Consider the following 13,339-nt stretch of genomic DNA (forward strand, 5'->3'; position numbering starts at 1 on the left):
TAACTTCACACAAAAGTAGAATACACTAAGATACGTAATTCTATGTATCAGTTTTTGATTTTAATATACAGTGTTGCCGTAGTTACTAAAAATAGAAATCTCTGTGAAATTCTTTCAAAATGCCACTCCTCCTAATGTTTTGGTCTGATTTCAGTGTAACTTGGCACACAAGTAGAATATACTATGATACTTTATTCTGTGTATCGGTTTTTGATTTCAATGAACAGTGTTGCCGTGGTTACTAAAAATAGAAAATTCTGTGAAATTCTTTTAAAATGCTACTCATCCGACAGTTTTGGTCTGATTTTAATATAATTTGGCACATAAGTAGACTTCATTAAGAACATAAAGAGACTTTATGAACAATCAATATTCTATTTATTGCTTTTGTAAAGTTTCAAATCCAAGCTGCTTAAGTACTTTTCTCTTCCTTTGCGATAAGTTCAAACAAGTAGAGCTTCAGTCTAGACAGAGACTTCTGGTTTTAGAACGTACTCAGAACGATATATAAAACTCTTTGACATTTGAATGCTAAACATACCTTTTGAAACATTTTTAAAACGTTTTAAAAGTATTCTAGATAAATGTTCCAAAAGGATTTAATCATAAGCTTCTTGAAAATATTTTAAAAATGTTATAATGAGAAGAGAAAATGTTTTTAAAATATTTTCAAAATGTTTAGTATGAAATGTTTCGAAAAAAAATCTTTTTGCAACACAAATAAAACGTTTTGAAAATGTATTGTGCTACCTGGGAACTTACTGGGCGCCCTTGACACACTTTAGGCATTACGGCTTTCTAGGAGTATTGTGCCTGGAGGACGTGTTCTGGTGAAAAGTTCACATCGTCTGCAAACGTATTATTGTCTGTTTGTAGAATACAGTAGAAGTAAGGTAAGTTACATTTGTCCTCGATGCCTTTTTCAAAGGAGACACACTATGCAAATAAACAAGCACTGAGTTGTCTTCTGGATCGTCCATCGTTTTCTTTTTGTCAATTTTATATTATCGTCTCTTTCGTTGTCTTCTATTTATATTCTCCAACATCTAACTGCACCTTTTTCTTCTACATTGTTTCCGATTGTTTAATAACACTCAACTCCTCTTCTTTGTCAAATTGGTCATCTGCTTCTATGGATATCTCGTCATACTCCTTACTACCCGAACTCACAATCGGTGACCTTTACCTTGTTTGCGATCTGGATTGCCTGGCTTCCTGTAGAATCCGTTCTTATATTCATAATGCTGGAGCCATATCTCAGTCCTTTCTAGAAAGAGTTGCATTACACTCTATACAACTATACTTGAATCCACTGTGTTGCTCCTGCGCAAATCTATTTGCTGCATAGAGGTTCTTGGACTTAAATATTACACACACATTTGACACAAAAGTTGTAACCTAGAAATATAAAACAAAATAAAATGAATGAACAGCATGTTATAACCAAATTGCATAAAATATGAATGTGCTCACTTAATATAAATAGAAATCACTATATTGAGTGGACACTTTATAATTTGCTTTCCACGTTTCTCATTTCTAGCTTCTCTTGTCTCTTTAGATGCACTTTTAGATACACTGTCACTACACTGCACATGTCCAATTGTTTCCAAATCACAAACATCCCTATTAAAGCCGCTTGGTACGATTCTAATCACTAAAAATATATATTCGTTTTTCTTTTTGAAAAATAATTGTCCATAAATTATTTCAACTTTTGTCAAATTATATCCCCAAAGTCTTCTTTCGTTTTAAAGATATCAAAATTCAAAAGTAAAAAAAAATAATTTTTGTAAGGTCACACAAAAAAATAATCCTTTGTTGACATTGCGTGAAATCACCTTCGAAAAATTAAATTTATCGCTTACAAGTATAACTCATGAAGAACAAACCCGAACATTTTAAGCTTACCTGAGCCGAAGGCTCAAGTGAGCTTTTCTGATCACATTTTGTCCGGCGTCCGTCTGTCTGTCCGTCTGTCTGTAAACTTTTCACATTTTTGACTTCTTCTCAAGAACCACTGGGCCAATTGCAACCAAACTCGCCACAAAGTATCCTTGGGTGAAGGGGATTCAAGTTTGTTCAAATGAAGGGCCACGCCCTCATTTAAGGGGAGATAATTTGGAATTAATGAAAATTTAGTGGTATTGTTATGGGTCAGAATAACCCTAAATGCCAGCAAAGATCAATCACACAGTTTAAACTTAACAATAATTTATTTACAGTAATATACAAATCATTAAGTACAAACTTAGCAAAAATCTAAAAATACATACATCAGAGTGTCCGTTGCTGCACACAATGTCCCAGTGAAATTATGTCCCAGTTGTAACTCAATGGTGCTCATACGACAAGAGTATATCTATGCATCGAATTGACAGGATATTTATACAGTAATATAAATCTAGAATATTCTAGAAATTGTAAATACATGATATTACTGGAAAGTTCTGGACATACACAAAGTTCAAGAATGTTCTAGAAAAAAATGACTAAACATATTGACCACTCTGGCATGTTCAAGAAACTTAATGTTACTAATTATATACATAATGAAACAATACAAATACAACACATCTCACAACAGTATATTTTAAAAATGTTCTCAAGAAACAATGTGCCAGGAAAGATGAAACTTATGGGGAAACATCCTCGGGTAGGGTAGATTCAAGTTTGTTCAAATCATGACTAACGGGGGAAGGGCGGGCCAATAATGGCAGACCAAAGTTTTACATAGAGATATATAGGAAAATTCTTTAAAAATCTTCTTCTCAAGAATGACAAAGCCATTATTCATCATATTTATATGGAAGCATGTTCAGGTAGTGTAGATTCAAGATTTTTTAATTCAAGACCCCCGGGGGTAGGGGCGGGGCCAAAATTGCCGATTAAAGTTTTACATAGAAATTTCCTCTCTGAAAATTCAGCAGGATATCCCAGGAAGTCTTGTGACAAAGTTCCAAGATTTATCAGGATTGTCCTGAAAAGTCCTGGTTCTTTAAGGCCAGATAAACAAGGAATAATAGGGATGGTATTGGCAGTGTGACTTTTCAAGAATTTTAGGGACCAGTTGAACATAATATATTCTGCCCTTTGAATTCTTGCAAAGTCCCACTTAATCCTGCATTCTGAAGGGGGATAATGTGGGATTATCATGGAAAGTCCCAGTAAGCAGGACAGTATCAGCAGCTAGGAATTTGCAGGATTTCATGGGATATCCGTTAAAATCCTGCTTTAAGTTGATGTATGACTCCTGGAAAATCCCAGTCTTACTTACCCTGAGATTATAGAGATGTTACATAATATCTGTAAATCAAAAAAATTATAAACATAAATGATATTAAAAATTTAAAATGGAAATAAAATTTATTTCGCACACAAAGTAAAAGTAATAACAATTATGGGATACTTCTAAAATTAGCAATTCCTATGTGGAATACATTAAGAACTCTAATATGTAGTGCAGATTTCTTAATGAAATCTAAACTCAGTATTATTCTCTTTACATACACAATGTATTTACATTCACTATTGTTATTGTCACAATTTTTCACAATATACCAATTTTAAAAGCAAAAAACATGAATTTTAATTTTATTTACTCCTCAACAATTTGTTCAATACAAACAAAGTGGAAAGTTGTCAAAGTGACGGTAAGCGGGTTATTTTTGTGTGGAACTAAACAGTTTTGGAATATTTTCTTGCATAAATGAAAAAAGCTGTGTTCCATTGAGCCTGCATATCAAAATAAAAATCTGAACTTAACAATACTGAATACTTTACCCACGTTGTGCAGTGAACACAGCATCTGCTTGAGAGTTGCGAAGAAAGGTGTTGATCCTTACATTACGCTTTTGAATCCCATTGTGGGATGTAGAGATCAGTCCTGTGGATGACTGTATAAACCTAGGTCCCGTGTTACAGTACTGGTGCCAGCATGAAAAAGATCCCCAAGTGCTTAATGGCCCCGAAGTACTGAGTAATTAGGACAAAATTAGCAGCTTCCACCAGCAAGTGGTGGCAGCATCTCCATAAGAGTGAAAATTTCTTAAGAGGGACGTTCAACAGCATAAAATCAATCAAAAGAGGAAAAATTTATCTTTCTCATCAAAAAACTTTTATCATAGAATATAGTTCCTCACTAAATGTTTTCGGTACGTAATTCAATAATGGGATCTTAATTGGACATGGTTGACATAGCAATAATAAAGGTCATAACAAAAAATGCTAAAAAGCTGAGGAGCAAACCTAGTTAAGAAATTTACTTAATTAATATGCTTGTTGGTACATCATTCCTACAAATAACAATCATTGGTCTAAATATAAACATTGTATGTCACTTTATCTCAGATTTAATTTGTCTTATCTGTTGTTGTTGGTGGGGGAAGGTGGCTCCTTCGAAATAGCTTTAGTCTGTCCCTCATTTTGTTTCTTATATCTTTTAATGCCATTTTTGGAAATTTTTCTTGTATAATGACTGAAATGATAACATAGAGAAATTATGAGTGGCTGCAAAACAAATTCATCATGCATAAATCAAAGTACCATCTCTAATTTGTAGTACATATGTACCTTCAACACACTGTCGCCTGCTTTCCTGGAGGCCATCCTTTGCCTTGACTGTTTTCTTTCCAGTAACGCTAGATATTGTCAGCTCCCCCACCGAAAATAGTGCTTTGAAAAGACACTTGATAGCGTCTGTGGAGGATTTCTGGTTGGAAACCATTTCTTTAAGCTGTTGCTTCAATATAAAAGTTTAAGAGGTATAAACATTTTTACACCCTCATATCTAAAAATCCTCTCTTAAATTTTACTGAATATAAATTTATAACATTTTTCAGTTGTATAAAATACCAAAGAATAAACTATCAATGACCAATGATTGGATGTAACAGTCTTCATTGACGATTTTTCAGTATCATTTATGTGAATGACATTAAACTTAATGTTTTCAGGAAACTATTAAGCATAAACATTTTCAACCTTAGATAAATGTGTTGCTACAACCGAAAATGGCTGTAACAATTGACCACCTTTTTTTTTTGATTGATGACTCAAATTTTAAAATCCTTTCAAAAAAAAAATCTGTTTTCTTTTAAGCACAATTCTGCAAGACTGCCACAAACATTTTTTTTTTAATTAAAATATGTAAACCTACTTTGCTATATCCATTGTATGTTGTTTCTTCTGTGACATCTGGTCTGTCTCCATCACTCTTGCTTTTCTACAAGTAATTTAAGACTAGGTATTATATGCTATATATATGTTTTAAAGCTTTCCCCAACTTAATTTAAAGAATAGCAATGTCAAAGTGCTAATTCGCTTCTTAGAGAGGTACTTATTATGTTCATAAACTTACAAACTGTATAATGAAAGCTTGTCTTTATTTTCCTCTTAAATTAATCCAATTCTTCTCTGACTTGTCTAACTTCATTCACCAGCTGCTTCACAGTGTCAAAGCAGCTGTGACACGACTGTTTTTGTGCTGGCTCCCATTTCGTCAGGATACAGGGTGGAATATGCCCCCTGTACCAAACTGGATGTTGGGGCATCTAAATCTATGTAATCTGCAGACCCTGTCACTCCAACATTCTGAAGCAAGGAAAGAGCTTGCTTTACATAAGGCATGTTACACTCAATTCAGACATATCTAAATTTTATAACGAAGGATACATATACTAACTAGCAGAGCACACCTCATAAAAGTAGTGAATCAATTCACTTCACCTACCCCCGCTGGCAATGTCAACTCTGCCTGAAAAAAAAGAAAAAAAAAGTTCCCTATGATTTCCTGATTGAAAACAACCAAGCTAAAACATCAGTAAATGAACAAAATGATCAGACTGAAGCTCAAGATATCGGCAACAAAGCCCCCTACAAACTAAGGTTCACATACCTCCGAGTTGAGGTTTTGAGACTGGAATCGAGGGGATGAAGTTGGGGGATACACCCTCAGCAAAGTGGACTCTTGCCCTAGTGATGATAAACCTGCCTGACAGAAGGAAGAAAAAAATCTTCTAAATTTTCTGATAGAAAACACAACCAAGAACTCAAACATCAGAAAATGTACAAATGGTATAGCTGAAGCTAAAATTATCGGCAACATAGCCCCCTACAAACTAAGGTTCACATACCTCCGAGTTGAGGTTTTGAGACTGGAATCGAGGGGATGAAGTTGGGGGATACACCCTCGGCAAAGTGGACTCTTGCCCTAGTGATGATAAACCTGCCTGAAAGAAGGAAGAAAAAAATCCTCTAAATTTTCTGATAGAAAACACAACCGAGAACTCAAACATCAGAAAATGTACAAATGGTATAGCTGAAGCTAAAATTATCGGCAACAAAGCACCCTACAAACTAAGGTTCACATACCTCCGAGTTGAGGTTTTGCGATTCCAGGAATCGAGGGGATGAACTTGGGGGATACACTCTCGGCAACAGAATCTGCTCTTGCGTATCGAATCAACTGAGATATATACTCCGTATGCAGGTGATGAAGGTATATTGCTGCATAAGTAAGGGAAGTTGACGATAGAAAAGTTAAAGTCATCACGTTTATCATATAGCTTGGTTGTTAGATTACCATTAGTGTCTTTTTCAAGTAAAATATCCAAGTATGAAGCAGAAGTGTCCGACTCTGAGGTATCTTTTATCTCAAGCTCACCAGGATATATCTTGTCGACGTAGGAATGAAAAATATCATTATTAATTGACAATACGTCGTCGATATATCTAAATGTCGAGTTGAAGGCCACAGCAAGTGTTTTCTTCTTTTCATGCAAAAGATTTTGCATAAATTCTGCTTCATATGAATATAAAAATAAGTCTGCTAATAACGGAGCGCAATTTGTACCCATGGGAATTCCAATAGATTGTTGGAATACCTGGTCTCCAAAAACAACATAGATATTGTCAATCAGAAACTCAAGCATCTTCTTGATGTCAACTTCAGAGTACTTATGTGTGCAATCATAATCTGTTTTAAAAGTTCAAGGTCGACATTGTATTGATTAACTGTAAAAATATCGATTGGTGAAGCTGAGCTCAATATCGCACGGGGCAAAGTTAAACGAGTCATGATCATGAGAAAAACGTGTCATGTTTACATTCCTCGAGTACGGGAAAACCCAACTATGACGTCACACATTCCTGAAATAAGCGAAATAAGACAAACCCACAAAATTTTTCCGTCAACAACCATTTAAAAATATTTTTGCGTTCTGAAATTTACTAAATACGCTACCATGTACATATTATGGCCCGTTTTATGATTTTATACTACCCGTTTTTACCGTGTATGATCTTGCTGAACTAAAGAACCAACATGACGTCAAAGACGCACAGAACGCGCAGAGTAGGGAAACGGCAGAGTGGATTAATCTATTCCGTAATTTGATCATATTTGCAAGAAATTTTGAATGTTTTCAGATATTTTTATACTAGATGGTGAACATAAACAAACAATCAAAAAAATTATACAAGTACTGTGGTTTCAATCTCGTTTTGTACATATTTTATCAGAGATTATCACGTAAATCAACTGAGTCACGTGACCATGCATCCATCTCCGACAACAGCTCCTACAACCTTTTTCTTGTACATCCCTCACCATCCCAATCACCGTATCAGGCTCCTTTCCTTTCGCACTCCCCTCCCAATTACAGAAGCAATCATGTTCATGAGGTTCATCTCCCTTTGCAGCAGCAGTTGTACAAATTCTGCAATCACTACTCCTATATGCGTAGTTGACTATTCTTCCTGTTTCAACACCCACTATAGAACAATGTCCTGCCAAAATAAAATAATTCTGGGTTAACACACACAATTCAAGTGCATCAGTATAAACAAGGGGCCTATGCGCTACATTGCAAATTGGATTGGTATATAAGAGGAAAATATATCAGATTATATATCTAATGGCAAGCAGATTTAAGCCTTAAAATATATTTTGTGCCAATTGATTAAATTTCAACTTGCATATGCATTGAGAAAATGCAATATATTTTCATAATCATAATTGTTGAAAGCAGATATTCCGTTTAGAATTTCGAAAATGGGAAGTGCCCTTAGCGTCTGTGAAGTTAATTTTAACCGCATTTACTTTTCAGTGCCATAATTATGTTATAAGTGTTGAAATGTTATCTTAAGGACTTGTTTAACATCTTATTTGGAATTACAAAAATCTTTATTTCATAGGTGTGATATCAATGTGTGTGTATCTAAGAAGTTCCACTGCTTTGGGATATGATATATAAGTAAATGTTTTCCTGATATATATAAAACAATGCTCAATAATTTCAAATTATTTCAGTTTCTGCATCAAATATTATAGAACAATTGGTGGACGGGCTATGACATTCACCTAAGTGGGGATGATCATTCTGTTCTTCACCAAATTTTCCCCTTGTAATAACCTATTGTGACTTCAAACTATTTCATAAGTCAATTATGGTAATAATTTGGTAAATTCAAAAGCTAAACCGTGTTCCCCATGATTTTTCACACACGTTTTAGGTTCCTGAGCAGAAGATTTTAAAAGTTTTTTTCCATATACACATGTATTTCATGTAAAATTTGGCACAGTGCATCTTGATATCAAGGATTTTCAAGACCTCATCCTATTTTGGTTTGTTTATTGGGATTATGTTCTGTTGGAATGGAATTGATATAAAGTTTTCAATTTTAATTTCAATTTATTTTAAACATGGTTTGACCGTTTGTAACAAGTTTGCTTAAAATTGGCCCAGTGGTTTTTGTGGATAAATTGAATGTGTGAAGTTTAACCAGAAGTCTCTGTCGAGACTGTAGCTCTACTGGTTTGTACTTATCAAAATCCGATACACTATTTTATGTATCTTAGTGTAGTCTACTTGTGTGCTAAGTTATATTGAAATCAGACCAAAACTGTAGAAGGAGGAGCGTTTTAAAGGAATTTCACAGAAAATTCTATTTTTAGTAACCATGGCAACTCTGTTCATCGAAATCAAAATCCAATGCACTATTTTATGTATCATAGTGTAGTCTACTTGTGTGCCAAGTAATATTGAACTCAGACCAAAACTGTAGAAGGAGTAGCGTTTTAAAGGAATTTTACAGACATTTCTTTTTTTAGTAACCATGGCAACACCATCCATCGAAATCAAAATCCGATGCACTATTTTATGTATCTTAGTGTAGTCTACTTGTGTGCCGTGCCAAGTTATATTGAAATCAGACCAAAACTGCAGAAGGAGTAGCGTTTTAAAGGAATTTCACAGAAAATTCTATTTTTAGTAACCATGGTAACACCATTCATCGAAATCAAAAACCAATGCACTATTCTATGTATCTTAGTGTGGTCTACTTGTGTGCCAAGTTATAATGAAATCAGACCAAAACTGTAGAAGGAGGAGCGTTTTAAAGGAATTTCACAGAAAATTCTATTTTTAGTAACCATGGTAACACCGTTCATCGAAATCAAAATCCAATGCACTATTTTATGTATCTTAGTGTAGTCTACTTGTGTGCCAAGTTATATTGAAATCAGACCAAAACTGTAGAAGGAGTAGCGTTTTAAAGGAATTTCACAGAAAATTCTATTTTTAGTAACCATGGCAACACCGTTCATCGAAATCAAAATCCAATGCACTATTTTATGTATCTTAGTGTAGTCTACTTGTGTGCCAAGTTATATTGAACTCAGACCAAAACTGTAGAAGGAGTAGCGTTTTAACGGAATTTCACAGAAAATCCTATTTTTAGTAACCATGGCAACACCGTTCATCCAAATCAAAATCCGATGCTTTATTTTATGTATCTTAGTGTAGTTTATTTGTGTGCCAGGTTATAATGAAATCAGACCAAAACTGTAGAAGGAGTAGCGTTTTAAAGGAATTTCACAGAAAATTCTATTTTTAGTAACCATGGCAACACCGTTCATCGAAATCAAAATCCAATGCACTATTTTATGTATCTTAATGTAGTGTACTTGTGTGCCAAGTTATATTAAAATCAGACCAAAACTGTAGGAGGAGTAGCGTTTTGAAAAATTGTTTACAGACAGACAGACAGACGGACGGACGACGGACACCTTACTATCGCATAAGCTCTTCTGGTCTCTGACCAGTAGAGCTAAAAATGGACAGACAGACAGATGGATGGACAGATAGATGGACAAAATGTGACCAGAAAAAAGTTCAGTCGATTCTGGGTCAACTAAAAAGAGGTTTCTAGTGAGTACGTAGTGTCTAATGGATAAAATTGAAGATTTTAGCATACCTCAACTGTTGTTGACATTGTTGAATTCAAGGCACAGCGGGATAAGTAATGTTCAATAGATAAGAAATTTATCTGAATGGTGCTGTTTTACCTGATTGGCAGATTTACCATGTCATCTCCCCACATCTTGACATCTATGGATTCAGTGCTGTCAGTCAATGTCAGAATACCTCTCTTGGACACTTTTCCCATGAGGATCTCTGTCATCTAAAGATGTGTATAAAAGACAATTGAATATAAATGTTATGTTATAATTTGAGATAAATCATATCACCATCGTCTCAAGCCACGGTCCGGAGTCTGCATATAGCTCTCTCCTACCCATGGCTGTTTGATCACAAAAAAGGTTGTAATCTTGAATATTGACACCTCTCTATTGTGATGTCATATTCAGTCAGTGGCAGGTTTTGTTTCCTTCGTATTTGAAATCAACAACTGACGTCAACAGTATACAAGAAATATTTTCTTTACTGCGATTGGGCATTGAAAGGTCGCGATATAGTTCAGTCATCCGACTATGCTTTACTTGATTTGATCAATTTTTAATGAGTTACGAAGAATTCTGTCTTCTTTCAATCATGGCCAGAATGGGAGAGGATCGTACATTTTGGCCGTGGTTTGCGACGATGTCATCACAGGTAATTGAATAATTCTTTATTACTTAAGATATTTCCTTAAATTATATAATATAAAAAGTAATTTAAACAAGAAATATTTTTCTCTGTGATGATTTAATTTGATATTAATAATTAGACGTGAGGTTTGAATTCTTATTTTGTTTTCAGTTATTACCTGATTTATCTGAAACAAGAGTGATTTAATGCAGTGGGTTTTATTTAATGACACACTGAGTGTGGTTGCTTATTAATTATTATTATACCCCCCGCTTGAAAAGCGGGAGGGTATATAGTAATCGTTAATTCCGTCCGTCTGTACGTCTGTCCGTCCGTCTGTCCGTCTGTCCTTCCGTCCGTCTGTTACGCTTTGGGGTACCAATCTCTTATCCGCAACTCCTCTCATACCACTCAATGAAATTTGATGCAACTTTCACAGAATCTTTATTACATATTGCCATTGTGCACCTCCTATTTTACTTTTTGATCCGACACATATTTTGGGTTTCCCGGCCACAGGAAAACACTTTTTCACCAGTTATAACCATATGGGAGGCGGGGGGTATCATTTAGTGAGCTCATCGCTCACAGTACCTCTAGTTAATTATTATTTTAAATCATTATGCAGTAAGAGAAATAAATTTCATATTTATCAGTATCAGTTAAATGAGATATCATTAATAGTATATGCCGAATTGTAACATAATTAATATCAATGAGAATGATTGATTGTTGATTGATTGATTGTATATTGTTTAACGTCTCTCTCGAGAATTTTTCACTCATATGGAGACGTCACCGTATGCCGGTGAAGGGTTTCAAATTTTTGACTTTTACTCGGCACTCAGGGCCATTGAGCAGTGAGGGATCTTTATCGTGCCAGCGCCTGCCCTTGACACGGGGCCTCGGTTTTTAAGGTCTCATCCGAAGGACCCGCAACTTTCACTTCAAAGTGCCGAGGCAATGAAAATGAAACACTTACAGGTAGTAGTTAAACTTTCCTAGACCAATTATTTGACGTGCGACAGCTTGTGCTGGATCATCTTGCATTTTTGAGTTGTTTCTTCATACTACTTGCATTTTACTTGTGTCTTCATACTCTTAAACACTGGGTGAAAAAAGTGGTTTCCCATCATGGGAAACTTTATGGAAACCACATGGAAACCTCAAGTTTACATCATGTTTCCCAGTGGTTTCCGCAGCGGATGCCAGGTTATTCCGCCAAGTTTCCGTGACACGGAAACCCCCTACGCTCCGATTCCATAAGGTATCCCGAACCACGGAAACCTCTGTAAACCTGAAGTTTCCCGAACATCCATGTAGTTTCCCGTAATGGGAAACCTAAAGATTCCACTGGTTTCCAGAATCAGGAAACTTGATGGAATCGGAGCGTAGGGGGTTTCCGTGGAATGGAAACTTGGTGGAATCTTTAGGTTTCCTTTCACGGGAAACTACATGGAAGCTCGGGAAACCTCACCATTCCTATAGTTTCCGTGACTCAGGAAACCATATGGAATCGGAGCGTAGTGGTTTCCGTGGGATGGAAACTTGGTGGAATCTTAAGGTTTCCTTTTTAAGGAAACTACATGGAAGCTTGGGAAACCTCATGATTCCTAAAGTTTCCATGACTCAGGAAACCACAGGGAATCGGAGTGTAGTGGTTTCCGTGGAATGGAAACTTGATGGAATCTTAAGTTTTCCTATTACGGGAAACTACATGGAACCTCGTGAAACCTTACGATTCCTAAAGTTTCCTTGACTCAGGAAACTATATGGAACTTGTGTAGCAGTTTCTGTGTGGCGGAAACTTGGTGGAATTATCTGGAGTCCATTCCTGGTTGAAGTTACTGGGAAACTTCAAGATTCCCCAACTTTTCTTAAGGAAGCGATGTGAAATTAAGTGTATTCTTTCAAAAATCTATCAAAAAAATTATTAAATGTAAGAGAAAAAAAGCATTACCATTTTATATGTTTAATAAATCATTTGATGTACAAAAACTGTAACAGTATTTTTCACTGATATCAAAATACTAAATAAATTCATATATCTTAGATAAAAAATGGAACAGTCTTTCACATTTAAGTCCATTCATAGGCGTCATTAAGTACTTCTTTCAAGATCAGTTGCCTGGTATTTCCTTCACATCACCTATGATCTGCAATATTCATACAAAATTATCATATGATGTGTCAGAATTATAATGCTTGAATATAAGTTAGAAATCTGAAAGATCAGTCAATGTTCTTTAATATACCAATATCAATAATTACTTTCCATGACCATGATACATATGATTTCAGCATTTTATGTGTCTCTTTAAAATTTAATGCTTTATGATAAGGAAAAAAATTTTACATTATATAAACTAGAACTGTCCAATAGGGACAAATACCCCCGCTGGGTTTTTCAGAGTAGGTGCCAATTCAGAAATATTTTATGGATCTAGTAAGAGGTGTTCACTATTGTC

At 35.2% G+C, this 13,339-nt stretch overlaps 1 protein-coding gene and 1 long non-coding RNA gene across 2 annotated transcripts; both read right to left on the bottom strand.

Annotated features, from left to right (window-relative positions):
- Positions 1 to 4,225: 4,225 nt before the first annotated feature.
- LOC134283304 (uncharacterized) lies at positions 4,226 to 5,628 on the bottom strand. Its single transcript, XM_062765764.1, has 4 exons — positions 5,476 to 5,628; positions 5,159 to 5,224; positions 4,573 to 4,741; positions 4,226 to 4,477 (listed from the first exon to the last, which is right to left on the bottom strand). The coding sequence occupies exons 1-4, from the start codon at positions 5,626 to 5,628 to the stop codon at positions 4,353 to 4,355; spliced, it is 513 nt and encodes a 170-aa protein (XP_062621748.1). The 3' UTR covers positions 4,226 to 4,352.
- A 153-nt stretch (positions 5,629 to 5,781) lies between these two features.
- On the bottom strand, positions 5,782 to 6,415 carry LOC134283302 (uncharacterized). The gene is made up of 3 exons (XR_009995451.1): positions 6,373 to 6,415; positions 6,135 to 6,230; positions 5,782 to 5,992 (listed from the first exon to the last, which is right to left on the bottom strand). It is a non-coding gene; the product is annotated as an uncharacterized LOC134283302 (long non-coding RNA).
- Between the last annotated feature and the right edge of the window lie 6,924 nt (positions 6,416 to 13,339).

This window comes from Saccostrea cucullata, unplaced genomic scaffold (assembly GCF_032062105.1).
Source record: "Saccostrea cucullata isolate Sc308-1 unplaced genomic scaffold, CSIRO_AGI_Scuc_v1 ctg5247, whole genome shotgun sequence".
NCBI classification, from domain to species: Eukaryota; Metazoa; Mollusca; class Bivalvia; order Ostreida; family Ostreidae; genus Saccostrea; species Saccostrea cuccullata.

Coding starts and splice junctions, on each gene's coding strand:
- LOC134283304 (XM_062765764.1), bottom strand. CDS start 5,628: ATGCCTTATGTAAAGCAAGCTCTTTCCTTGCTTCAGAATGTTGGAGTG. Junction 5,225..5,475: donor TGGGAGCCAGCACAAAAACA/GTCGTGTCACAG, acceptor AATTACTTGTAG/AAAAGCAAGAGTGATGGAGA. Junction 4,742..5,158: donor CATACAATGGATATAGCAAA/GTAGGTTTACAT, acceptor TTTATATTGAAG/CAACAGCTTAAAGAAATGGT.